At 63.0% G+C, this 26,379-nt stretch overlaps 1 protein-coding gene across 1 annotated transcript in view; it reads right to left on the bottom strand.

The window, feature by feature from the left end:
- MEGF6 (multiple EGF like domains 6) overlaps positions 1–26,379 on the bottom strand; it is a 97,928-nt gene that overhangs the window by 20,003 nt on the left and 51,546 nt on the right. Inside the window, exons 5-7 of the mRNA XM_019658434.1 lie at positions 10,898–11,020; positions 1,374–1,499; positions 346–468 (exon numbers count right to left, since the gene is read on the bottom strand). Coding sequence (XP_019513979.1) covers positions 346–468; positions 1,374–1,499; positions 10,898–11,020 — 372 coding nt within the window. The remainder of the gene's footprint in view (positions 1–345; positions 469–1,373; positions 1,500–10,897; positions 11,021–26,379) is intronic.

Raw genomic sequence — 26,379 nt, 5'->3', positions numbered from 1 at the left:
TCAGGGTGATGCTTCCTCCCTTTCCTCTTCCTTATCGCTTCTGTTTCCCTAACAAGCAGGTCTTGCTTAGGTGCTACCAGAAATATTTAAAAGTAAAACACAGCTGAAGTCTCCCGCTTGCTGCTGCAGAAATGAGGCTCTGCTTGGAAGCAGCCCTTGCGTGTGTCCCTGCCCCTCCTCCCCGGCCCCAGGCCCCCAGCAGCCCAGGTGAGCGTGGGCCACCCCAGGCCAGCCCTGCTCCCACAAGGCCGGGAGCAGCAGATGCAGGGACGCCAGCCCAGCGGGACCCGGGCCCCTCCTCCGCTGACCATGGGGCGCGACCGGAGCATGGGAAGGGCGTCTTGCCTTCGCAGGCCTTGCGGTCCGCGGCCAGCCGGTATCCTGCGTGGCACTCGCAGTGGGCGAGGCCCCGGAGCGCCTGGCACGTGTGCATGCAGCCACCGTTCCGGTCTGCACACGGGTTTCTCCCTGCAGGCACGGGACCGAAGGGGAAGAGGTTAGGGTGGGAGGTAGGGGACTCTGGCAGAGTCGGGGTACCTGGCCCAGTGCCTCTTGTGAGGCCCCACCTGGCGCTCTCACCCCTCCCTCTGTGTCCAGTCTGACAGGCAGAGCAGTGGGTCTCCCTCCTCCCAGACGTGGGAGCCCTGGTGACACCCCCAAGAACACAGCAGGTGCTGGCCTGTTCCTCCCCAGACTCTTCTCCTTGTTGGAACCAAGGTGCCCGGGAGCTCCCCCAGCCCCGTGACCCCGTGCCACTGCACCCACTGCTGGCCTGGGCCCTCGGGCCCACCGTACTCACTCCTGGCCAGGGACCTATGAGGCCAGGCTGGGGGTGGGGGGCACGTCTCAGCACCTGCTCCACCCCGCCCTTCATCTTCATATCTCAGGGGGACCCTGGAGCCTGCTCCACCTTCATCAGCAAAACCCCCTCCTTCCTTGACAGGCAGCCCGAGGCCCAAGGGCAAGGTGCCAGATGGGGCCTGGCCTGCCTCCTCCACCAAGGGCTGGCACCTGGGTCCCACGTCCCCCGCCGAGCCCAGGCTGGGTCTCAGAGCCAAGGACCACGCAGGATGCCCGTCCTGAGCGTCCTGTCCCCACAGATGTGTGACCCCAGAGCACAGCCTAAGAGCTTCCTCCCTGACGCCCGCCAGGAGCCGAGTGATGCCCACTGCCCCTCAGCAGCCAAGGGGGCCCCACCTCCCCTGAGGTCCCTTTCCAGCCCCAGCAGCCAAGCAGGGAGGTGTTGGCTGCCTCTGCCCCTGCACTAGGCTCAGGCTACTGCACTCCCGGGCAGGTGTGTGGGTGCGTGGAGCATGGCGGCCCATCGGGGGTCCCAGCCCAGCACCCCCTCCTGAGGGCCGGCGCACACTCACGGACACAGCGCTTGCCGTCCTCCTGGAGCTGGAACTCAGGCCGGCACTGGCACCGGTGCTGGGTCACCGTGAGCTGGACACAGTCGTGCTGGCAGCCACCATTGCCCATGGCACAGGAGTTGATGGCTGGGGACATGGAGAGGGGCCCAGATCAACCCACGAGGACGGCACAACCGAGAGGCTCCATGGAACAGAGGGTGGCCCGTGACCAGCTCCTGCAGGACCGTCCAGGGCCCTCAGGGCCACTCGGGGCCCCTCCTCCTTTCCAGCTCCATCCCAGAAGTAGGGGCTCCAAAGGGTGACAATGTTCCTGTAGTGTTCCCACGCCTGGCTTTGCTTCTCAAGCCGCACACAGGGGATGCAGGACCCAAGTCCATCTCTGGATCCTCTGCCCAGCCTGCCCCAGGACTGGACGTATAGGCGCTGCAGAACAGACAGCCGCTCTGGGCCACCCAGCACAGAATGTAAAACCCCCCTGAGAACCAGGGTGTCCAGGATGCAGAGGCTGAGCAGGCTGGGAGGCTCCCTGGAGGAGGGGAGCGGGCCAGCAAGGGGTGGTGGGGCCCAGACATTCCACTATCTTGGTCTGCAGGCCAGGGCAGAGGGGCAGGCGTGGGGCTGCTGTGGACAGCCACCGTGGCCCGCAGGCCTGGCCCCCAGTTCCTGCCCATCCCAGACTGGGCACCACCCCACACCTGACCTCACACAATCCCCACTCCAACCAGAGGCCACGGGGACAGCACTGGGTGAGGCCAGAGGGCCAGGGACCCGCGTCCCAGTCCCAGGACGACAGTGGCCCAGGCTTCACACTGAGGTGTCTACAGGGCAAGGCTCTGCCAGGTCAGGCTGGCCGAGTGGGTGCCCGTGTACTGAGTGGGTGGGCGGGGCCGTGTCCTGGGAGGAGGTGCTGAGCGAGCCTGGGTGCCCAGGTTGGGCACTGAGCCCCTGGCAGCCCCATCAAGTCTCTGGTGGTCGCCTTGTGGTCAGGAAACTGTCAGCCCCATGCTCTGGGGCAAACCTGAGTCCCATGATTAAAACACAGGAACTGCCAGGGAGCAGGGCTTCACCCGGCGTGCCACCTGTGCTGTCATCACAGGCTCTGGGGGCTGCTGGCCTCGGGGTGCGTTTGGGAGGCCACTGGTCATCTTGCATGCGGGCACCAGAGCAGAAGAGCAGGGGCTGGGGCCAGTGGAGCTGGGCACAGCCGTGGCGTCCGGACACGGAGCACGCGTGGCCTCAGACCTCTCAGGAGGCTGGGCCCACACTGTCTTCCAGAAGCAGGAAAGCCAAACAGCACTCACCATGCTCTCCTGTTCCCCTCGTAAGGGAGCGGTGGGGGGCCTGCGCTGAGGGTCCCCTCCTGGGGCCAAGCCAGCCCTGGGTTGGGGGGATGACACCCAGGGGTGGCAGTGAAGGCTTTGTCTCCTGGCCATACCTGGCACTGGCCCATGTCAGGGAGGAGCAGCAGAGACAAGGCCTGGGCAGGACTGAGGCAAGCAGGACGGCCGCCATGTCACGTCCTCCCCAGCCTCTGGGAGTCCTCCCCACCCACCCACCCCGCGTCGGGCCTGATGCCCAAGGCCCCGCCTGCCTCACCTGAGACAGGCCTGCTGTGCCACCTCCACCACTGCCGGGCTTTCCCAGCATGGCCCGGGCCAGCCCCACCCCCGGGGCGCCGTCTGTGTTCACAACACCAGCCCTGCTGAGGACTCGTAATAGGAACCAGCAGTGCTCCCTGGCAGGGCAGGCAGGCTCCCAGGGACAGGGGCTGGGAGCTCAGGGCAGGGGGCCGGCTGGGCAGGCACCGCGGCTGAGAGGAGGACCCCGTGAGCCGTGGCAGGACTGGAAAGCCCCTCCAGACGGGCAGAGCCCCCGAAACGGGCCCCCCAGAGCCCGCCAGGGGAGGGGTCACGGACAGCTGGCGCCGGGGGAAGGGCTCCAGGCCCCGTCACCCCCGCAGCCTCCCGAGCCCACCACTCGTTGCTCTGCTACACGTGTTCTAACATCCCAGGCGCTCCCAAGCTGTGCACAGGTGGGAGCCGCGCCAGTGCCATCTCGTGCGTGTGCCCAAATTCCCAGAAAGCTCGACCAGGCAGGGTTTCCCAGGCGCCGGGCTGTGCCGCTCAGGAAAGGGCCAGCTGCCGGGTGACCGGTGCCAGAGCTGGTGGTGGAGCTTCTGGGCCCCACGGGTCACCCATGTCCCAGTGACCCTTGCCCCAGTTGAGAGCCCACCAGAAGATGGGAGATTAGGGGGCTCCACAGTCCCTAATGGGCTGAAGGCTTATGCCCCCTAAACTTAACCCCAGTGTGCCGATATTTGGAGGTAGGGCTTTCATTAGAATTAAGGTTAAATGAAGTCGTAAAGGTGGGGCCCTGACCCCATAGGATTTGTGTCCCTTTAAGAAGAGACATGAGCTCTCTCTGTTTCTGCCTCCCTCTCCGACGCGAGAGGGGCCGCCAGGAGGAGCTCTCAGCAGGGCTGAGCTGGCCAGCCGGCACCTCGATCCGGGGCTTCCAGCGTCCAGGACGGTGAGAAATAAACGTCTGTTGTTTATTGACTAGTCTGTTGTTACCGCCGCCTGAGCTGGCTAATCCACCCTCACGCCCCAGTTTGCAAATTCCAGGACAGTGGGCTCCAGCCAGGGGACCGCGGGTTCTAGCAGAGCTGGGCTGTAGCTCCACCTTCGGCCAGCAAGAGCCCTAGTCATGAGCCTCAGGTGTGAAGCACCCAGCTGGTCAAGGGAATGGGGCCTCACTGGAACAGGAGGCTGGACATCTAGAAAACAAGCGTCCTACAGAGTGGGGGGCCCGCTCTGCCGATGCCAGTGCTTCTCCGCTCTTGGGGGTGCAGGTGGCAGCACCTGAGGCCTGGGCATGGATGTGGGCTGGAGCCCAGTGTCAGGTGCACCCGATGCCATAGAGGAGGCAACAGGTGGCGATGTGGATGGCTGAACTCGAGGGTGGCTCTGCTGGCAAGGCTCTGGCCCCCAAGCCTGGCACATCGGCCAGCCCAAGCTGGTCAGCTAAGGGGCCGTGCTGTGGCAGGCTGGCCAGCAGGGGGACAAGCCTGTCAACAGAGGGCCAAGCCCGCCAGCTCCCTCCGCGCCAGCCTCCGGACCAGCCCGCTGGTTTCAGGGCTGGCTTCACGGGGTTTGTAATTACTGCCCTCAGACTGGTTTGGTTTCTAGATCCCAAGAGCCTCACACCACGTGTGGTCAGTGGCCATCCACAGCCCTTCCTTCGAGGAAGCCCTCTGTTGGGGGCAGGAACGGGGTGGCCCGCTTGGCTCAGCCTGGGTTCTGCCACCCTTCTTTACCCCCTGGCAGCTCGTGGGTCGCTTACTGCTCTGCCTGGTGTGTCCTGCCCCATCTGCCACCTTCTGGATGAGGCCTCCGCATTACACGGGCGCATAATTAACTTGTAGCCATGTACGAGACCGCCCACACCCACGTTCCAGGGGCGTGAGCCCAGGTGGCACCAGTCCCAGCATCAGAGCCTGCACACCCACCCACCAGACCCTGCCCCTCAGTCCCAGAGAGAAAGCCCCAAAGACAGGCCCTTCATCAGGCAGCGGGCAGGGCCCCGGAACCCAGTGCCGTCTTGTCCAGCACCCACCCACCTCGGGGTTAAGCACTCAAAGCTCGAACCCCAGGCTCCGGTGCGGCCCCTCAGGCCCATCCCACCCTCATTGAAACCTCCCAGCCCACCCCACGCCTCAAATCCTGTGCCAGCCTCTGGGTCCTGCCCTCCTCTCAGTCACCACGGCCAGCCATCGTTAGTCCTCGCCTCCCACTGGGTTTCTGCCACCTCCCGGGGTCTGTGGCCGCTGCCCCTGGCTTTTCTGGGTTGGGTGTGACCAGCCCATCACCCGCGGGGCACTGGCAGCCTGTACCTCTGGGGTCCGGGTGTCAGGCAAAGCCGCGACGTGATGGAGTCCCAGGGTGGGGGCTGCCCTCTTCCTCCCCCATGCTGTCAGGCTGGGCGGCCCCTGGGGCTGGGAAGGCAGGCTCCCTGGAGCAATCGCAGCCTGCTTCAGGGCCCGAGGGATCTGAAAACTTTCCCAGAACCACTTCTGCGGCTTTGCAGACAGGAGTTTGCAGACAAGCCTCGTGTTCTCCAGATTCCTGCTGCCTGTGCTTTGGCGCTGCCCCAGACCGGCCAGCAGCAGCCCCGGGTAGAGCCAGGCACCTCCCTCAGGGCGTCCCCTCCAAGGAGGGTAGGGGAGGGCAGGCTGGAAGGCCCTGGGCAGCCCCTCAATGTGCCCCCACTGGGAAGACTGGGGCCTGGGGGAAGTGTCATCTCCAAGGCCATCCGGCATACCCGAGCCAGAGTCCGGAGGGCAGGCAGGGCCTGGGAGCCCCTCCCGGAGCTGGGAGCACAGTAGGGCTCATCTGACTGGCAGGGAGGGGGACAGGGGACAAAGGAGGGGCAGTTGGGCCACTTCGGGTGTACTTGCTGAGAATAGAATCCTCCCCACAGCCTCACCCAAAAGGCCTGATGGGCCTGAGGCTGGAGCAGGGGGTGCCGGAGTGACCAGCCGGCATCTTCCCTGGAGGAACCCTCTGGCTCGCTGAGCCAGTGACATAATGGTCCTGCAGAGCAGCCCCAGGTGTCTCTCTCATCCTGGTGACATGAAGTAGCATCGTGCCCAAGGCCAGGGTCCAGAAGAGAACACTAGGCAGGTGTCACGCTGGCTCAGAGCCACATGGGGAAAGGGGGTCTCCGAGCGTAAACTGTTCAAGGCCCTGGGACTTGGTCCCCTTGGTCATTTGCACGCTAGCACTTGGCACAATATTGGAGAAAAGAGTGGCACTCCTAGACGTACTGCCCAACCACAGTCCCGCAGGCCCCATCTCCCACAAGTTGGGGAAGGAAGGGGTTGGCTGAGTCCCCAAGGATGAGAGGCAGGAAGACCAGCCCCGAGCCTCCCTCAGCCCTGCTGCTCTGACCCCAGAGCCTGGGGGGCACGCACAGGAGGGCACCCCGGCAACGGGGTACCCAGGACACCCCACTGCTTCTGTTTCTCCTGCAGTCAGACTGGCCAGGGGTGGCCAGGGCAGCACAGGAGTTGCGCAGGGGCCTCCAGGCCTGGCCACTTCTCACAGCGTCAGGGCCAACAGCAAAATCCTTGCTGCAAATTCTCACTTATAAAAATGGAAACTTTTCAAGAAGTACAAATTGGGAGTTAAATGGTTATGAAGATGTAAAGAATTGCACAAAAAATATAATAATGTCATAATAATTCTGTATTATGTCAGGGGGTATTAGACCAATTGGGGGATCACTTTGTAAATTATATAAATGCCTAACCGCTAGGCTGTATACCTGAAGTTAATATAATACTGAATGTCAACTGTAACTGAAACAAAAAAGTTTGAAAACAACCAAAATAATTTCTGAAATTTGACATTTTACCATATGGTTACTAATCTCTGCTTCCAGATTTATTATTTTATGCAAACCATGTACTCTTCCATTAGGTAATTTCTAATCTAATCTAATATTCTAATGAAGTAAACATGTCTCATTCTGTTTTGATTTATGAGCAACGAAGGCGATAACAGTGAGACATTGTTGGTGTATCTATTAAAAAAAAAACTATGCTTCTCAACAAGGCATTGCTTTTCTGACTTGTATAGCACCAGTGATATCTTTTTAAAAAAAAAAAAAAACAGTCTTTCTGGGATTGCTGCGCACTGGCTAGTTTTGTAGTTCTTATTGTTTGCCATTTGTTTATGGGACCAGGGAGGTATTGTTGAGTTCCTAGTTTTAGTTACATTTTTAGTGAGACCATTCACTATGGAATAAGAAATATTTGTTTGCTAGATGTAATCCATTTGCAATAAAAGTTAAACCAAAAAAAAAAAATTTGAAACTTTTCTTTTTTCCCGGAATGTCTTTCGCAAGGAAGGGATGCGTGGAGGCTGCGCATTTCCCGTCCTCTTCTGGTCTTGGAGGTGAGTTTGACCAAGAGTGTTTCAAGGCCCTCCTTGTGTGTTTCAAGACCCCCCCCCCAAAGCTCTGCCTCTTCCGAGGGCTTCCCAGATCTCTCCGAGGGCATGACCCTGAGAGCTCCCAGCACACAAGCCAATCCCACCCCGTATCATGGAAAGACCATCATGTCCCATTGGGCACCTTCTCCACCCCCAGCCTTCAGCATCTCTATAGTCCTTACTAAAGTTGTTGGAAGGAGGCGGTGCCAGGCCTGTTCCTTGCTTGCCTGAAAAGTCCCAGGAGAGCTCACAACGCCCCTCCTCCCAAGAGGATGCCAGCGGGCCCCAGGGGAGGGCTCCGGAGCAGCTGTGCTCCAGCTGTGCAGAACGCCCCACAGCTGGCCAGCACGAGGAGGGGGCAGGCCGGGGGAGGGGGGGGCCTGCTCTGATTCTTCCCATAAACGTCTGCTGAGGCCTCAGGGCAGGCTGGGCTCAGAGGGTGTCACTGTGAACCTGGGACAAGGTTGTCAGCTCCTCCCCAGGCCCTACACACTGGGAGTCCCCGAGGAGGAAGGGGCCGGAAGTCCAGCCCCAGACCCCGGGAGCCCTCAGGGTCCGGCAGCCGGGCTGGGCCGCGCAGTGCGCTCCACTGGGCCCCACCTGGAGGCTCCTAAGGCTGATCGGAGATGCTCTGCTACCTCTACCCACCCCAGGCCCGCACGGCATGTGCACTGCAGCCAGGGCAGGTCCCATGGCAACCAAAAGGGGCGCATGAGGGAGAAGGGCGGGGGGGGGCCCCGGAGCAAAGCTTCCTGCTCTGCCTGTGATGAAGCCCCCAGGCACCCCGTGTCCACTCTGGAAGGCTCTCAGCAAAGCCCAGGCCCCACAGAGAAGGTAGTTCCCCATGGACCCACAGCAATCTTGGACGCTCCCCAGGAGACCTGCGGACTGGCCTGATGCTGGCAAGGTGTCAGCTCTCAGGGCTTCCAAACAGGCGGGATCCACCAACAGCCCAACAGCCAGGTGCATGGGTGTAGGTGTGCGTGGGTGTAGGTGTGCGTGGGTGTGCGTGCGTGTGGGAGTAGGTGGATGTGCGTGGGTGTAGGTGTGCGTGGGTGTAGGTGTGCGTGCGTGTGCAGGCACAATGTATATTTCCTGAGAGGGGTTGCAGTCAAAAGAAAGAGAAAGTGAAAGACTGAGGCCAAATACAGCATCGGGGGAAGCACTCCCGGCTGGAGGGGGCAGGGAGCAGGGGACAGGCCGCTGTGCAGGGGAGCCTCACCTGCGCCCTCCTCTGGGAGTGGCCAGGAGCTGGACACCAGCACCCCGAAGGCTGCAGAGCGCCTGGGGCTCTGGGGTACACCCACTCGCCTGGGGCTCTGGGGTACACCCACTCAGTCTGGATGCCCATAATTGGGGGCGGGGCAGGCACAGGGGTTGTTGGTAAGGTCCCAGCAGCCTCGTGCCTGGCTGTGCAGACCAGACCCAGAGGCCCGCATCAGACCTGAAAAGACCCTTTAAAATAAGCTACTGTCGGGCCGGCCGAGTGGCGCGATGGTTGGGAACTCGCTTGGGATGCCAGAGGGCCCCGGTTCGGATCCCACATATGAGGGCCAGTGACACTGCCCTCTGCGGCTAAGATGCTGAACAACAGCTCAACCTGGAGCTGGGCTGCTGTGAGTCGCCGGCGACGGCGTGGGCTGCAGTCCCTGTGGCAGTGGGTTGCCATGGGCTACCGTGTGCAGCCAGCAGCCAGCGTGAGCGGCCAGCAGCCACAGTGAGCGGCCGTCCAGAAGCCGGCGACTGATCTGCCTCGCCAGAGAAGAGCGCAATGATGGTGCCAACTTGGGCCAGTGAAGCAACATCCTCCACAACTAGATTGAGGAACAAAACAACAGCAACTTGTCTGTTCCCCTTTCCCCAATTCCCCAGCACTGTTCCCATCCCCCCAATTCCCCAATAAAAATCTTTAAAAAAATAAATAAATAAATAAATAAAATAAGCTACTGTCACAAATCAAGACTTTAAGGGGGCCCCAGGGCAGGTATCTCTCAGGAAAGGCTACTGGAGGTGCTCCAGGGTTGCAACGGGGTGAGGTGAGCTGGGGGCCTGGGGCATGGCTGAGAGGCACCCCTCCCCTTTGCATGCTGTTTCCGCATCACCACCTGTACCACCTCTCTCAGTGTGTCACGGGGAAGGTGCACCCCAGCCCCAGGCCCTCACAGGGGAGCACAGCAGGGACGGGGCAGTGGGCGCCCTCCAGGCCCAGCCCAGCCCACCCTGGACCAGCCCCCACGAACGCTCTCCCCCAAGGAGAACCCTGCCCCAGAGGAAAGGTGTGGGTAGGACATGCGGGGACGCCAGGGGGCCCCAAGACCAAAGAGCCCGTGGCCATGGGCTCCCGGAAACCCCCCTCCTGCCCAGCAGACAGCCACTGGGGGCCGCACCCCCATCGCTGTCTGAAGCACATCGCAACATTCCTGCATCTGTTTCCACTTTCCGACCCGGAGAAACTTTATGGGGCAGCTGCCTCGCTCCCCGAGTGGTGGCCTGGACACGTGAGTGTGTACGGCCCCCCACACACACAGGGCTGGCAGGCCGCCTGTCACACAGCAGCAAGGCATGCAGGAAGGAGGACGCTCGGAGGCCGCCAGAGCACTCGGGTCTTCAGGGTGGAAAGAAGGGGTATCCTGTCCCCAGCCTCCCAGAGAACGACCCCATTCGGCCAACAGGGAGGGGCCAGTCCTGCGCCCGCAGCACCTGTGTCCAGAGCCAGCCCAGAGAGGAGTGGGGGAGGGCAAGCGGTAGGCCCCGACTGCTCAGCACCAGACCGCTGGCCTCTACCTCACTGGGCACCTGGCACTCTCCCCTCCCCTCCCTTGTAACCCTCCTGAGCTGGCAAGGCCTCCATGGAGCCCATTCTGCACGACAAAAAGACCCTGCCAAGGAGCTGAGGGTCAGAATCCCAGCTCAGCTATCCGGCCTGCCACAGTCCAACCCCCCAGGCTCCTGGAGGTCCGGGAAGCCCAGCTCTGCAGGCCAAGAGCGGCCTCACGCTGCCCCAGCCCGGGCCAGGCCTCTGGGCCAGCCTCCCAGCTTCCCGGGAGCATCTGAGTCTCCCCAGAGTTTGGGGGCAGCATAGCCAGCCTGGGTCCCCGCTGACCCACCACATGGCGTCCTGACAGGACGGTGGCCCAGGGGCTCTCTTCCCCACGTCACGAGAGCCTTTCCCCCCATCCCGGGAAGATGACCAGGGCATCCCAGCCCGATTCAGGTGTGGCTGCAGACAGTCCACGCCCCGGGCCACAGGGGCCAGGGTCAGCATGGGGGAGCCAGGCCCTCGGGACCTGTTCTTTCACCTGCCTGGGCCTCAGCTCTCATGTGAGTGGAGCTGAAGGCCCCACGACAAGCCAGGCTGAGGCCCCACGGCCTCCCGCACTGAGCAGCGTGGGACCACATAACAGCCCTGCTGCTGAGCCGGGCTTCTCCGCCTAGGCGTGCAGGGGCCCCGCCCCCTTCCAGACCTGCATGGCGGGATAGCTGAGGCCAGGAGCCCCGGCAGGGAGGTGGCACCAGGCAGGAGGCGCTTACCCAGGCAGGTCCTGCCGTCCGCGTGAAGCCGGAAGCCGAACTTGCACTCGCAGAGGTAGGAGCCTGGCGTGTTCACACACCTGTGATGGCAGCCGCCGTTGTGCATCAGGCACTCATCCACATCTGGGTGGGGACACGGGGCCGAAGGTTGACAGCCAGCACCTACCTGCCCGGGTCCGCCCGCCCACCCACTCTGCGCTGGCTTCAGGGACCCCAGCCCGAGACCCCTCACTGAGGACACCGCCTCAGGCCCAAGTGCCAGGGCCCAGACCCAAGACCCTTCTCAGGCCAGGCCTGCAACACGCCCAAGTCCCTCATCCCTGCTTGCCAGGCAGAGCGGAACAAGGCAGGGCCCGTCCCCCACACCTGGCCAGCCTGCCTGGGGGAAGAGCAGGACCCTGACTGCTGGGTTCAGCCAGAACGTGGGGAGCAGTGGTCTGGCCAACGCGGTGGCCACAGAGGGGAGCGGGCTCAGGTCGGGGTGGCCTCGCTCCCAGAGCCTTTCCAGACTGACCCTGAACACACGCTCTTTTCTTAAATCCAAATCCAGAAATACCCTGGAGACAGTAACAGTCACTCCTCAGGGGGCCCACAAGTCCAAAAGAAGAACTGGAGAGCTCAAGAGACGGCCCCGCCCAGGCTCTGGGGGGAAGCCCCAGAGAGCGCAGGGCAGGGGCGTGTCCTGGGTCGAACAGCGTCTCCCAAAATTCATGTCCATCCCAAACATGACCTTGTCTGAAAAAAGGGTCTCTGCAGATGTAATCAGTTAAGGAACCAGAGGAGATCGTACTGGGTAAGGGTGGGCCTTACATCCAGGGACTGGGGTCCTGGGAAGAGTCTCGCAGGGAGGCAGGGGTTAGAACAAGGTGGCCCCAAGCGAAGGAGTGCCGGGAGCCCCCGGAGCTGGAAGGACGAGGCGAGTAAGGGTCCTCCCCTGGTTTCAGAAAACAACGGCCGACACCTTGATCTCAGACCTCCAGCCTCCAGCACAGTGAGAGAATAAGACCTACTGCGGATTTGTTTCGGCTGCCCCAGGAAGCTAGTGCAGGTGGTCTCAGCCTGGGGTCCCCCGTGGGCTCCCAGTGCCGGGGACGCAAGAGGCCAGCACAGCAGACATCCCCAGGGCAGGACCTAGTGGAGGGGCCAGGAATTCCACTTCCAGGAGACACCTCACGCCTGAGACCAGCCATCTGCACAGGACACCTGTGCCCACCCCCACGCCACTGTGCTGTGCCACAGGGAAAGTGCTGACCAGGAGGGACAGGGCCAGCCCAAGGCCCCAGGAGCCTCCCCAGGAGCAGAGCTGGGTGTTGAAGGGGAGGACAGGCGCTCCCCAGGGCTGGTACAGGGGCTGCACCCCAGGAGGGTCGCCTCCTTCTGCAGGAAGGCCAGTGTGAAGGCTGCGGCCACCTTCGTACCTCCCCCCGGCCCACTTCCAACAAGCTGCAACTGACTGGAAGAAAGGTGCTGCCCAGGCATCGGTGTGTGAGGCCAACACCAGGAGGGACCCAACTGCCCTGGAGACGGGGAAGGGAGAAGGCCTCTGCCCACACGACACAGAAACAGCGAGGCCCTGGAGCGCGGGGCACGGCCATGGCTCCTCAGGCCAGTCCACACCAGCCAGACGTCAGCCTCACCGGCCAGACGCCAGCTTCCCAGGCAGAGTGGGAGGGCTGCCAGGAGGCACCATCACAGGGCAGACGGACACACAGACACTCTTCACTTACGGTCTACCTGCCGAGGTCTGGGGCAGTTGGGCGTCTGGCCCCAGCACCTCACCCCACCCCCACGCCAGGACAACAGAGGCCCAGACCGCTGCCCGAGCCTGAAGGGGGAAGCCACGTCTGGCTCAAAGTGCCAGCAGAAGGCTGCAGTTTGGAAGAAAACATAAGTTCGGGGGGCAAGCCCTCGGCTGCGTGGAAACCTTGACCAGCGGGACGACAGGTTGCCAGGGATGCACAGAGCTGACGTTTCCCTCTGATTCTGCTCAATAACCCACTGGGTCCATGCCATCTGCCACCACGCCACCCCCCAGTTCCCAGTGCCACCCCCAGGGAAAACGCCACCCTCCAGGCTCCCATCCTAACTCCAGCCATCTAAGCACACCTTAGACGGGTGCCAAAGGTGGCACACAGGGCGAGGCTCCCCTGGCCGTGCCCTGAGCCTCCCACCAGGCTATGCTTCCCACGCTCGGAAACCCTGGCACCAGTCCACACTGAGAATATGCCTGAGGCTCCAGGAAGGACACACACAAACCCCAGGAGCAAGGGTCTCTACCTGGGACCTCCAGGGCCATTTGCTCCATGCACAAGCTGTGTCCACTCTGGGGAGACCCCCCAGCTCCCTCCCAAGCCCCAAGGCTGCCGTCTGTACTGTGGTAACCTAAGAGCGAACTCAGAATGGAACCAGGATGATTTGCAGAAAGGAGCTTGAAAGCAAAGGGTTAACGACTCCCAAAGCAGCCCCACAGAGGCCCAGGGGACAGAGGGAACCAGGCTATGGTGGAAGGTCTCAGGGCTCAGGGCCCTCTGTGAGGAGTCAGCTGCGGGGAGCGGGCAGAGGGGCAGACCCACACCCACTGGGCAGGGCAGGACCGGCAGCAGCCCCCCGAGGGGGCTCAGAGAAGAGACCCCTTGTTCTGAGACCCCTGAGAGGGTCCCTGAAAGGTAAAGATGTGACAGCACGGGGACGGCACTGCGTGTTACAGAAGAAGGCGTTAGTGAAGCTTTGGGGGAAGAGGTGCCATGTGTGTTGTCCGAGGGGGTGGGCAGGTGACTGGGCCTCTGTCCTCAGCAGCCTTGCAGGGAGAGAGGACACCTATGTGCCCCAAACATGGACCCAGGGGCAAGCGCTGAGTGAGCCGCCCAGCGCGGACACCGGCTTCCAGAAACCCGGCTCTCGGCGGGGGACTCGCCTTCACCCTGCGCTCCCCGCAGATGCCCAGCTCAAGCAGAAGCGACTCAGGGGCACTGCACCCAGGGAGCAGGGGTGCTCCTGACCCCACAGACACCTGGCTGGGGGCCCGAGCCTGCCCTGGGGGCCGTGTCTTGGACCAGCTCCGGGGCAGGTCTACAAGGACCATCGAGGACACGTTGGGGGGGGCCAGGAGGAGTGGCTGCCCCTCGGGCCAGCCCTGCAGGCTGAAAGGACTCCAAAGGGACAGACAGGCTGGGAAGCAGCAGGCGGGGGTGCCGGGCAGGGCACAGCACATCAGGGCAACAGGGTCCCTCGAGCCGGGCCTCCGTCCCCAGCCCCACGTGCTGCCCGCATGGCCAGCCTCGTCTCGCCCTCCTACCGCTCAAGGGAACGTCTGTCCGGCCCGCATGCCGGCCTGTCTCAGAAATCCCTCTCCCGGCTAACACCCACAGGCCCAGCCTGGCACAGCGACCCAGCCCCAAACCCTTCCCTCCCCCGAGGCTGCACTGCCTGGTAATGGGGGGGGGCTGCCATGCTGGAGGACACAGGGTCTGTGGGGGCGGCACAGGGAGGCGGCGGGAAGGCTCGGCCACGGCTCCCACTGTTTCCGGTCAGTCTGTCTGGATATTTGGACACAGCGGGTCAGTTCAAGGCTGAAGGATCTGAGGCCTCCCCTCACCTCTCTGGGTGACAGAAGCCTGCTTATGGGCGGGACATCTGGCAGACAACCTCCTGCTGGAGTGGCCTCCAGTTCTGGGATCCAGGCCCCTCCATAGAAAGGACTTTCACTGAGAAAGCAAAGCAGGACTGAGTCACCTGAACCCCGCCGGCCCCACCCCCCATGTGGGCCATGTGGCGGCAGAACAGAGGTGTCCTCAGCCAGCTCGTGACCGGGGCCGTGGCCGAGACCCTGAGGAGCCACAGGCTCAGTGGTCTTTAAGGAGAGTGTGGTCAGCTCAATAAAGAGGCTCACATCCTAAGGCCCACGTCTCCCAGGGCAGCAGGGACTCCGCGGGTGGGGCTAAGGTGAGGACCATGAGATGGGAGATGACCCTGCAGTGTCCAGGTGGGCCCAGCGCCGTCGCATGGTCCTTATAAGAGGGCGGCAGGAGGGTCGGAGAAACAGGGGTTTGAAGGGGCTGCCCTGCTGACTTTGAAGATGGCGGCGGGGCCACGAGCCACGGCACGCAGGCACCTCTAGGAGCTGCAAAGGCCGGGAACAGATTCTCCCCAGGAACCTCCAGACCAGCGGTTCTCAACCTGTGGGTCGCGACCCCTCTGGGGGTCGAACGACCCTTTCACAGGGGTCGCCGGGTACTCGTATGTGGGCGTATCTGCATGTGGGCCTGGAGACGGATAGAGGAGCGGCGTCTCGGTTCCTAAGACCATCGAAAATATGTGTTTTCCGATGGTCTTAGGCGACCCCTGTGAAAGGTTGAGAACCGCTGCTCCAGAGGAACCCTGCCAGCCCACGCCCAGATTCTAGCCCACTCGGACTGCTGACCTCCAGAACTGTAAGGGACTGGACCTGTGCTATGGTGGCACTTGGTCACAGAGGCCACAGGAACTGAACACAGAGCACGTTACTGCTATCTCTAGAGTACTCTCCAGGGTCACAAGTCATGGGGTTCAGACCACTGAGCTGGAATCCAGGCCCCGAGTGCTGCTCTGACCTGCTGGCTCCTGCAGTGGGGTCTGCTATCTCTCAAGGGGGCTGGGTGCTGCCTGGGCGCCTCTAGAAATTGCACTCCCTTGGGTCCCTCCCCACAGGCTCACCGTCACTGTACACAGAGAGTCCTGCAGTGGGACCAGTGCCCTGGGACACCCCAAATGGCAGCGCCCCAACTGAGCATCGGAACCTTAGGCTCTGAATCTACAGTGAAAAACTGCTCTCCCAGGGCCTGGTCCCCACAGCAGTGAGGCCATCCCAGGCGGGAAGGGAGCGGGGAGGCTGCCTCTTCTCCCATGCTTACCTGCTCCTTCCAGGGACAGCTCCTGACCCGGGACAAACCCACGCTGCCCTGCTCAGCCCCAGCCCTGGGGCCACACGTCTGGTGCAGCTCTGAAGCCACCTGGCCGGCGGCAGCTGGCGCATCCTCAGTGGGGCAATTTTAAGGAACAGCTGGGCCAGGGCACTGCGGGAAAGTCCCCATGGTCCTCTTGCTGCCCTTAGCTGTCATGTGTGAGTAGGACATTGGCAGCCTGGTGATGGGAACTGCCACACACACTGACACAGGGTGACACATCGCTGTGCCCGGGGAAGTCTGTTTGGCCCTGTGATAGCTGCTGAGCTGGGGGATGGTGGTGGCTCATCATTAGGTTGATGGGAGCCTGTGGGGACTCTACAACCATCACCCAGTCACACCAGCTCCTGGCCCAGGAACATATAGCCCAAGTCCAATAGGCTGCTCAGACTGAAGCCACCCAAACAAGCCTACTCTGAAGCCTCACCTACACTACAGGGAAAGTGAGCCCTCTGGGGTCCTGCCAGAGCTCCCCCCGGGGAGTTATCAAGCTCAGGGTCCCGCTTTGCCCCCAAACATGCCACAGTATCCTCACTCCTAGAGAGTGTACCCCATTACCCAAAGGCCCCTCCCCTCTCTCCTCCACAAGCCCAAGCAGGCCTCAAAGCAGGGCAGGGGCCCCCAGATCCCCAAAGCCCAGCCCCACCTAGCCCCAGACTGCCGATGTTACACAGTCTCATAGCATTCAGTGTCACCCATGGTGGAGTGACAGTGCTGGCCCGGCCTTGGGAACCCCATTGGGACCGCGCCTGGGTCCCCGTTGGCTGAGTGGCAATGCCAGGAATTGGTAAAAGATTTGCCACATTCAAAGGCCTGCAGCTCAGGGCTCTGCGTCCTCTGGCATGGAGAGAGGCAGGGACTGGCCCAGGGGACCAAATGCCCAGCACAGAGCCATACCAGACGGACCTGGAAGGGCCTAGACAGGAGTCCCGGCTGGCCCCAAGGGACCCAGGTGATGACTCACCGGGCGCCGCACACCACACCCCACCTCGAATTCCTGAGGATGCCTGGCTCCAAGCTGCGTGGAGCTTTCTGCAGCGTGGGTACCAGATCTGAACCGAGGGAGCGGCAGGATGGACCCAGGGTAGGGTGTCCCCATTTCCCATGGGCTGCTGGGGTCCTCTCAGCTGACCCCACGGCCCACTGGGCGGACCACACACCTAAGGCCTGGGGGTGGGGCAGGAAAACAGGACAGTACCTGCCACATCCACACAGAACCCCTAAGGGGCTCTGGGGACCCTGGAAGGGGAAACCCTGCACCAGGGCCCCAGGGGCTTCTGTCTGGAGCCTACATCTGGCTTGACCCCCAGAGCGGCCAGTGCAGTGAGCCCACCGACAGAGGCAAGGGGACGTTTTTTCTTCCCTCTGGTCAAGCGAACGCCCTGCTGTCAGCAGCCCCTGCAGCCAGCCCAGGAGGGGACACTGGGGCACTGCCTCCGCCCTGCTCCCCCAGCCTCCCGCGCTGTCAGCGCCCCGCTCAAACTTTAAAAAGAGGAAACAAAGCGGGCACACAAGGCGGAGCAGGGCACCCCGGCCCACCCGCCCACGCGGACTCCGCCGGCGCCCACCTGGCCTCTGGTCACCTGCGTTCACGGGGTAGCCGACCTGGCCCAGGTGGCATGGATAACAGCCCCTCCAGAGATAGCGGTAGTGCGTGCCCGCGACGCGCGCCAGGCCCACCAGAAGCCCGAGGCACCAGAACGCGGCCAGACTTCCACGGCGCCGGGACACCTCCATGGCGGGACGGCCGCGCTGCGCTCCGGGATCCCACTCCAGGCTTTGGCCGGCGCGCAAAGGCTGCCGCCGGCTCCACTCCGCGCCGCCGGGAGCCGCTCTGGCCCAGCCGTCCCGCCCCTCGCCTTTAAGTTCTCAGTTTTCCCTCCGCCCCCTGCAGGTAAAGGCCAAATCCTCGGCCGGAGGGCCCGCCCTCAGCCCCGCCCCGCCGCACTGCGCATTCCTCCGCGCGCGCTCCCGCACCGGACACAGGCCCGCGCACAAATACAGGCACCTCCACGCGAACAGACACACGTGCACAAACACAGACCCATGTGTGCAAATATGCACATGAGACACACAGAACCCTGCACAGACAGGCACAGACGGATACACGTGCACAGACACTCGTGTATCCAGCCACCAAGGAAAAGAGACCAAAGCAGAGAAGGGGCTCTACCCTGGCAATGCAGGCAGCTTAACGGGGTTTAGTTCTGCCAAGTTTGGGAAGAGTGGGGCGCAGCAGGCCCTTGGAGGTCAACCCACCAAGGCGGAAGCCCTGGGGGTAAAGATGCCTGCAGATGTGGTGTCCTGCACCTGGCACTATCGTGACATCCACGGGACCAGGGCTGTGCCTGGAGGGAGCCCGGGCAGGGCATCACGGCACCCCTGCAGCAGGTGGGCGAGAGCCAGCGCCAAGCGAGGACTTGCTAGCAGGGCCAGCAAGCCCCAGGTGCCCAGCTGCAGAAGCTGTGTTCACGCCTCCAGCCCCAGACCCCCGAACCCCACATTGCCCAAGGGCACAGCCCACAGCCCCAGCTATATCTGAAGTAGCCCTCCCCAGGTCAGGGCCACAGCAGCTGTGCACCCGGGGGCCTATGCGTTCAGGCCCTGACAAGCACTTGGCCTGCAGCCCTGCGTCTCACGCAGCCCCGGCCTGGCCCACTACCTATGCCAGCCCTGGCCTGGCCCTGGCCCTCCGCCTCCTCGGAAACTACTGACACACAAGCCCCAATGGCCACCACTGTGGGTCAAGTCCAAGGGGATAACCTCCAGTTCATGGCAGGGAGACACCATCTCACCTTGTCCAGTCCTGTCTGTGGTCCAGAGGCCAGCCCGCCCCATCAGCTCCCTGCCACCCGGCACTGGGCAGAGCAGAAACAGGCCTGTCTCCCCGCCTGCGGCCGCCTGCCTGCCTGCCTGCAAAGACCCCCTGGGTGAGCCCTTTTCCCATCCTCCCTCTGAGCAACACCCCCGTCTGAGGACGCCAGGCTGTCACCCTGGGGAGCCTCCGTACATCTCCCCGATAGGCTCTGCTGGACCGCTGAAGGTGCCGTGCCCCTGGGATGGGCCAGCACGGTTTAGCCCTCCAGTGTGCATCTCACGAACGCATGCCAACAGAAACGTGAGGGTCCCACCCTCTGCTGCCACCAGGGCAGCGTCCAGAGCAGAGTCTCAGAGGAGCAGATTCCTGGGCCCCAGCCCCCTCCCTGCTCTGTGGTGGGTGCAGCCATGGTTCCGAAGGCATCCTGGAAGCCCGCCAGGCAGGCTTGAGAAGAGTCAGCTGACTGGAGGACTGTCCCTACCCACCGACAGCCATCACCCCAGTCCTCTCACCACCCGCTCCCCAAGCCCAGCACCTCCCCATCCAGAAGCCGGCTGGGACCACTGCTCTGGCCCTTTGTCCCACCTCAGAGTTACCACCACCCTTTTGTATCAGCCTCAATTCCAACTCACACCCTGGCATGAGCAGGGGTCATTCATTCCCACGGTCTTCCTGGGGTCCGTGTCCTCAGCACCCAGCACGGGGCAGGGCTGGGGAAAACCAAGGCCCAGTCTGGGGGCGGCAGACACAGGTCTTGACCCACTGAGAATCTGGTGGCACAGACTAGTCCCAGGACCCCACCAGGCCTCAGTTTCCTCATCTGTATAGTGGGCAGAGGGCTGGATTAGACCAGCTCGGGGCCCACAGGCCTGAAGCCACGGAACACACATTTCTCCTGGGGAGAAGAAATGGGGCCAGGTGTGTCCCCCACCACCACGCCCACGGGGTCCTGCGAGGAGGAAACCGGCTAGTACAAAAGTGATTCAAGTTTTCAGGGGCCGGCTCCTGAAGCACAGTGAGGCTTTCCAAACGCTTTTGACAAGTTTGGGCAAAGGAAACGCTGTCTTTTCTGCCCTGGAAGCCCTCGGGAGCTCTTGAGAGGCCTTGTGATGCCTCACGCCCCTGCCACCCTCAGTGTGTGTCCTTCGCACACTCACAGGCCAGCAGGGGGCCACCTTCCTCCTTTCCTGCCCAGCACCCCCCACCTCTCCTCTCCGCCCCTCACAGACACGCCCATAATTAACCCTCATTCTGTCCAGAAGGGAATCCAGGTGCAGGGGTGCCCAGCTGAGCAGCCCCGGCCTGTGCTTGGCACACTGGGTCCTGGGTCACTCTCGACGGTTCTCGTCCAGAGGAGAAATGGCCTGTCCCAGGTCACGCAGGGCAGAGGGGGGCAGCCGAGGGGGCCAGGTCTGACTCTGACCCAAATCTTTCCTCACTGGGCCATCTCCTTCAGGCTCCTCGAGATGAGGGCCCAAAGGGCCCTCGGCATCTGAGCCAGACCCTGGACGAAGCGTTTCTAGGAAGCCCTGGCTTTAGGCCCTGGCCCTTCCGTCCTTCTCTGGGTGGCCTGGCTTCCATCTTTCCAGCTGCCTGATGGACAGTGAGCTTCTATGCATCTGAGTGGCAACTCAGAGGTCACCTTCTCGGCAAAACCTCGCCCCCAGAGCCAGCGGCTGCCACCTCTGTACCCCTCGCCCCTGGCCCATCCCCCACTACACCTACCCATTCACTCGCCCTCCAAAAGTCCGTGTGCGCACTCTGGGCTGGACACAGTTCTGGAGTGATGTCTCCCTACCCAACTGAGGGTTACCTTCAGGACTTGGGGTGCAACGGCTCTGGGCCTTCATCCCCCCTAGGTGGGGTTCGAGAATTCAGACACGGCCGTGGGGGTCAGCAGCCCACCAAGTGCAGAATGTCACTCACTGTCCCCTCAGTGCCACTGAGCGCACCCAGGCCCATAGCTGCGGGGTCTGGAAGCTGTTTGGGAAATGCTTTCCCGATGCGGAAACACGGCGGAATGTCTGTGTGTCAGCAGAAGGAGCCGTCGCCCCACCGCCAGGCCGGCTCCAGCTTTCCTCTCCAAGCCAGGCGGCCACCGGGCTCCTTTGCCAGGATCCAGGCTGGGGCGAGGGCCCAGTACTTCCCTCAAATGCCGTGCCCCCCTTAGTGCTGGCCTGTCCCACCGCAGGCTCCCAACACAGGAGCTTTGGGCAGAACGGCCATGCTCTGACGGCCAGCTCAGGCCAGGAATCAGAACGTGGCCACTTGTGGCATCAGCCTCTTGTGAGCACAGACACCTCCTCCATGAAGCCCTCCCTGAGGCCTCTCAAGGTCACTTTGCCTTGAAGTTTGGGGACCTGACCACACGCTGCTTACTCACTGAGAGGGAGGTGGTGTCTGCCTGTGCAAGCTGCCTCGCAGCACCCCCCAGGTTCCTTGGAGTCAAGGCATGAGGTGAGGAGGCCAAGGCACCAGGCACCCTGTCTGGCCCTGGAGAGAGGAACCCACACATCTGGACACTGGCCCTTCCAAGGTCCCAACTTCTCAGGAGGAGCTAAGCACTCTGCAGGCAGCAAGGGGTGTGAGAGAGAGGAGAGACCCTCAGAGAAGCCCCAGAGGTCACTGCCCGGGATACCAAGGTGCCCTGGTTTCGGAGGTAAAGGTCCACGGGCTCAGCAGGCAGCACGGTGGAGCACAGCGGTCACTGACCGCCCACAGATACCGGGCACTGTGCCCAGCCAGCTCCCAGGTGGACCCAGGAGGAGACTCCATGATCGTGGAGTGGCCTGGGGGAAGGGGGCAGCACCTCAACTCACTCCCTTCTCATCCCTGCTGAAGTCAAGCAGGTCATGTGACTGGTTTCAGGGTAGAGGGAGCTGCGGGGGGGGGGAGGCCTTGAAGGCTGAGAAGGCAGTGTGGGTGCCATCCGGGAGCTTCCGGGGCTGGGGGGCTGCAGGGCAGGCCAGTGATCAGACAGCCCCCAACAGGCCGCCCAGCTGCAAGGAGAGAGGCCAGGAAGGTACTAGAAGGCGGCCTCTCGCTCAGGCTTCTCTCCAGTCTGCCGTGGAGGACAGCCAAAGCCCTCCAACCACCTCTGGTCCCCAGGTGACAGACGCCCTGCCTGGCTGTTTCCACCCTCAATGTCCAGAGCCCAGCCCAGAGCAGGAGGTCAGTTTGCGGCCTGGGGTCACACACAGTCCGCTCTGCCTGCACAGAGACCAAGTAGACTGGCCTCCCACCCCTCTCCCAGGGCCGCCGCCTCGCAGTTTAATTTCAAGAGCAGAGAGCGCCAGGCCTGGCCTGGCCTCCCGAGCCGTTCAGCGTCAGCCTCATGGTAAACCCATTACGCATCTGGGCTCCTCACCCAAGCCAAAGGGAAGAAAATTAAAACCACAGTTGTTTCCTAGCGCCCAGCTGCCGTTCCTGCCTGCAGCGGAGCCAGGCGGAAACCGGGGAGCCCGCTCAGCTTACACACATGCCCCCCGGGACCCAAGTTGGAGCAGCCACCGTCACATGCGCTCTCCCCTGGAGATGGCGGCTTGGAGGCATCCGGACCCCAGCACTGCGCCAGAAAACCCAAGGCCTGGTCTGCCTGGGAAGGCGCCCGCTGCGGGCCAGACCCAGAGCCACGCTGGAGGCCTCCCGCACATGGGTGCACATGTGTCCGCGCGTGACGAGGCCCTCTCTGTGGTTCTCTGTTGCCTGGACTCTTTTCCCTGAGCCATGAGAAGGCCGGGTCAAGGCCAGGTCTAGCCCCGGGGCACCCGAGCCGTAGAATGACATGGCCCCCACCATGGACACGGTCCACCATCAACATGGCCCCGCCACAGACATGGCCCCACCACGGACACGACCCCACCGCGGACACGGCCCCCACCACGGACACGACCCCTGACATGGACACAGCCACTGAGGCCAGCCTCACTGGGGCATCTGAGCTGCCACACAGGAGCAACGGCAGAAGGAGCTCACAGAGAGGAGGGCAGACGGCGAAGGCCGAGTGGTGGGGAGGCTTCCTGGAGGAGGTGGGCCTGAGCCGCTCTGCGGCAGACGGAAGGGGAAGGATGCAAAGATTGGCTTGTTGCAAGACATTTGGGGCAAGTGCAGGGTTTCGGGCACAGAGGTGGGAAAAGCAGGTGAGGGGTGCATGTCAAGTGGGGCCTCTGGCCGACGATGTGTGCCCGGCCCTGGCCCACAGCAGGTGCCCAACCTGCCAGAAGGAACCAGCAAAAGAACAGCCTGGGCACATCACCAGGCCCCGTCCCAGCAACTCACACAGCCGACTGGGCCCCATCGGTCACCCTTCCTGCTGCCCTCTTCCCACTCGAAGGCCAAATCCAATCACAGGACACTGGCGTCACAGGGCGGCAGCCAGCTCTGGCCGGTTGCCCAGGGCCAGCCAGCACTTACACTGCCTTCCAAAGTGCCCAAGCCTAAAGCTGGCAGGGCGTGCCATCAATGCCACCTGCTGCACAGACAGCTCGGGGACAGCTACCATCCACATGAAATGCAGACGGGCAACTTCTGAGCCAACAGGACTTCCCAGCTCCAACAGGACTTGGCCGTCGGTCCCCGCCAAGCGTCCCACCCTCCCCTTCACCTACGAGGCACTCGCCCCGCAGGCCTTAACATCTCGTCTCCTTGCCAGGAAGGAGACGCTGCGCCCCTCTGCGTTCCGTTGCAGGTGCCACCCCCACCCCCAGAGCTGCTCCGGCTAGACCCGGGGGAGCTGGGGGACAATGGGGACTAGACCGCCAAATTCAGGTTTGGCTGAGGGCCGGGTGGGGTCAGGAGCCTCGCTGCCCAGCGCCCAGCGGGAGCAGGCAGGGGGTAAAAAGGTGGGCGTAGAGGCCCAGCCCAGACCCACTTCTCAGGGGTGCCTGGAGAGGAGATGGGGCCACAAGGGCATGGTGGGGAAGGTGCAGCCATCATTACAGACGGAAGGGACAGAGATAAGAGGCAGCCAAGAGCCACAGGCAGCAGGAAGAGTCCAGTTAGGAGGCGGGGTGCTGGCTGGAAGGGGACAAGCAGAAACACAAGGGGAAGGGCACCCGTCTCAGCGACAGGCGATGGACAGGAAGTGGGGGAGAACGCCCCCCGCCCCGGCCAGGCCGGGGGGACAGGCTGGGCTGAGGCTGTGAGGGGCGCGTCCCACCCGGCGGGCCTTCACACACCGTCTCCACCTTCAAGACCACACGGAGATCTGCCCGCCTTGCTGAGGCGTGCCAGGGCCCCTGCGAACTCCGAGTCGCCGCCACCCCAAGCCACCCAGCCCCGCAGCACAGCCCCTGGACCGCCGGGATTCCAGGATGAAAGCTTCCCCAGCCTGGGAGGCCCCAGGCCCCGCGGGGGGAGCTTCCAGGGCGGGGGCAAGATCTGGCCTGACTGGTCCACTGTGTCCTTCTCAGCCCCTCTTCTGTGCCCAGGGGCCTGTCCTCCGCATGGCAGCTGCCAGCTCCCAGCATGTTGGGGCTCACCATTAGGATGTGTGCTTCCTCTCACTGTGCCCGACTCTGAGGACTGTGGCCTCCGAGGGTCACACGGGCCTGGTCACACCTGTACTAGGTCAGGGCTCAGGGGTACAAACCCGGCCTTGCAGGCTCGAATCCAGTTCTTCCCGCCAACCTCTGCCTACACCGCCAGGTCCTGCAGCCGGCTGTGGGCGCCCGGAGTGCAGCCATGCTGACATGGGCAGGCTGCACGTCTGGGGGTCTCCTCAGGGGACACTGCCCAGTGCCCTGGGCTTTGGGGGCTGAGGCGGGCCTGTGGGGCAGGCCTCTCACTTTTCTGTCACCGCTGGCTCTGACTACGGACGTTGAAGGCTATTATTGTTCCTGCCTTGGCCTTAACCAAGAGCTCACCTGCCAGAATCTGCTCGCTAGAGGAATAAAGCAGCCAGAGTCGGGAAATGAAAGCTTTTCACTCTCAGCGCCTCTGCTGGGGGAGGCCCCCGGCCACAGATGCCTCATCAGAAACGCTGCCATCCTGCCTGGAAGGACCACGGAGGACGGCCGGCCAGAGGGCCTGGCCCAGGAAGGCGCCCATCCCTGCGCTGCGGGAACAGGCAAAGGCTTTGCCTCCAGAAGACCTGAGTTTATGCTGGGCCCCACGAGCCACAGGTGCCCAACAAGCCTGCCAGGCCACCTCTCCAGCTTCGGTATCTCAGACTGTAAGGGCACTGCCAGCTGGGCAGTAGGGAGTAAGCAAGAAACCCCTCCAGCTCCCAAGAAGCCAGCAGGCCAGGGAAGGGGGACCCTAGTCCCCCCTTGGGCACCACAGTGAGGGCCCCTAGCAGCTCCCCTGGCCCTCCCCGCTGCCACCCCAGCACAACAGGACAGCACAGCTGGCCTGGGTCAGCCCACAGTCCTCAGAGCCCAGCCGGAGCCCTGGAGGCGTCCTGGTCAAGGCCTGTCATCCCCACATTCTTGCCTGTCCCTGGGGATGCTGAGACGCTGGCAGCTCCTTCTCCCAGCCAGACCTTGCTGGCAGAGTGGGTGTGAGAGGAGCACTGGTTGGGGACCAGTCTCCCGGCTGCTTTCCCGGATGGAGACGAGACTGGAGTCTACGACCCCTGAGGAGAGGAGGGGGCGGGCACAGCCCGCAGCGAGGGGCCCCTCCGTGCCTGTGACACTCTGAGCACACATGCCTTAGAGCAGGGTCCCTTTCGCTCTTGAGAAGGGTGGCGTCAGACCGACCTGCTCAGCACAGACGTCAGAGCCAGGCTTCTGGGGGCTGGGGTCCACCAGTCCTGAGGCCTCAAGCCTCCACGGGCTTTGCACAGGGACCCCAATGAAGACAGCAGCTCTGCCCTAGACACCCCTACAGCCAAATAGCAGTGGGCTTAGGGGGAAGCATGCTATGCACCCCAGGAAAGGGCAGCTGTCTGTACCTTGGGCCAAGAGGACTTCACCCGGAGAAGCCCTGCTCCCCGCCCCGCCTTTCCCAGGCCCCTCCTTATCTCATGGAAGGAGGGGTGTCAGCGGGTCTTGGGTAGAATTCCACCCCGGCGTGGGAAGGCCGATGAACACTGAGGCTCAGAGTTTCTCATCCAAGAGGCTCGCTGACACCAGTCTGGCCCTGGAGTGGCCTTCCCAGAGGGGTTGAAACGGACAGCCGGGCAGCCAGGAAGAGCCTTCCGAGGGCGGAGTCCATGTTTCTCCACAGAGCCTGCCGCCTCCACGAACCACAGGTCTGAGCCCACCTGCCGAGGGTCCGTCTGCAGGGACGGCTGGCACCTGCCAGAGGCCACGCCCGCCGGGGAGCAGCAGGCGTGCAGCCTCGCCCGGCAGACAGCTGCTCCCTGCCTCCCTGCCTCCTGGCAGAGCAGAGCACATGGTTCTGCTCCAGGACAGTCTCCCAGAACATGACACACACACTGGCCTGGCCACGCTCCCGGGGCATGGGCCAAGGCGCCCTCCGGCCAGGCCCCTGTGGCCAGTGCTCAGGCCTCATTGCTCGACTCAGCACTCCAGGCAGGTTCTGAGCTCACCCCCACGGCGGCGGGGCCCTCCGCCCTCCGCGCCTTCCGTGTGAGCAGGCAGAGCCATCCCTGCCCGGCGGTCACATCCTGATTTCCTCTCCCCACACTCGGCCAGTCGCTGACCACAAGCCCCGCTCACTCACCGGGCTGCAGTTTCAGGGGAGGCCGGGCTGGCAGGGGGACAGAGAAAACACCGCAGGCACTTGGCTCTCAGCGGAGCCCTCTCGGCCATGCCGTGACT

Source organism: Hipposideros armiger, unplaced genomic scaffold, assembly GCF_001890085.2.
Source record: "Hipposideros armiger isolate ML-2016 unplaced genomic scaffold, ASM189008v1 scaffold_284, whole genome shotgun sequence".
Taxonomy (NCBI): domain Eukaryota; kingdom Metazoa; phylum Chordata; class Mammalia; order Chiroptera; family Hipposideridae; genus Hipposideros; species Hipposideros armiger.
Note: the sequence above shows the minus strand (reverse complement) of the source record. Positions and strands in the feature narration are given on the sequence as shown.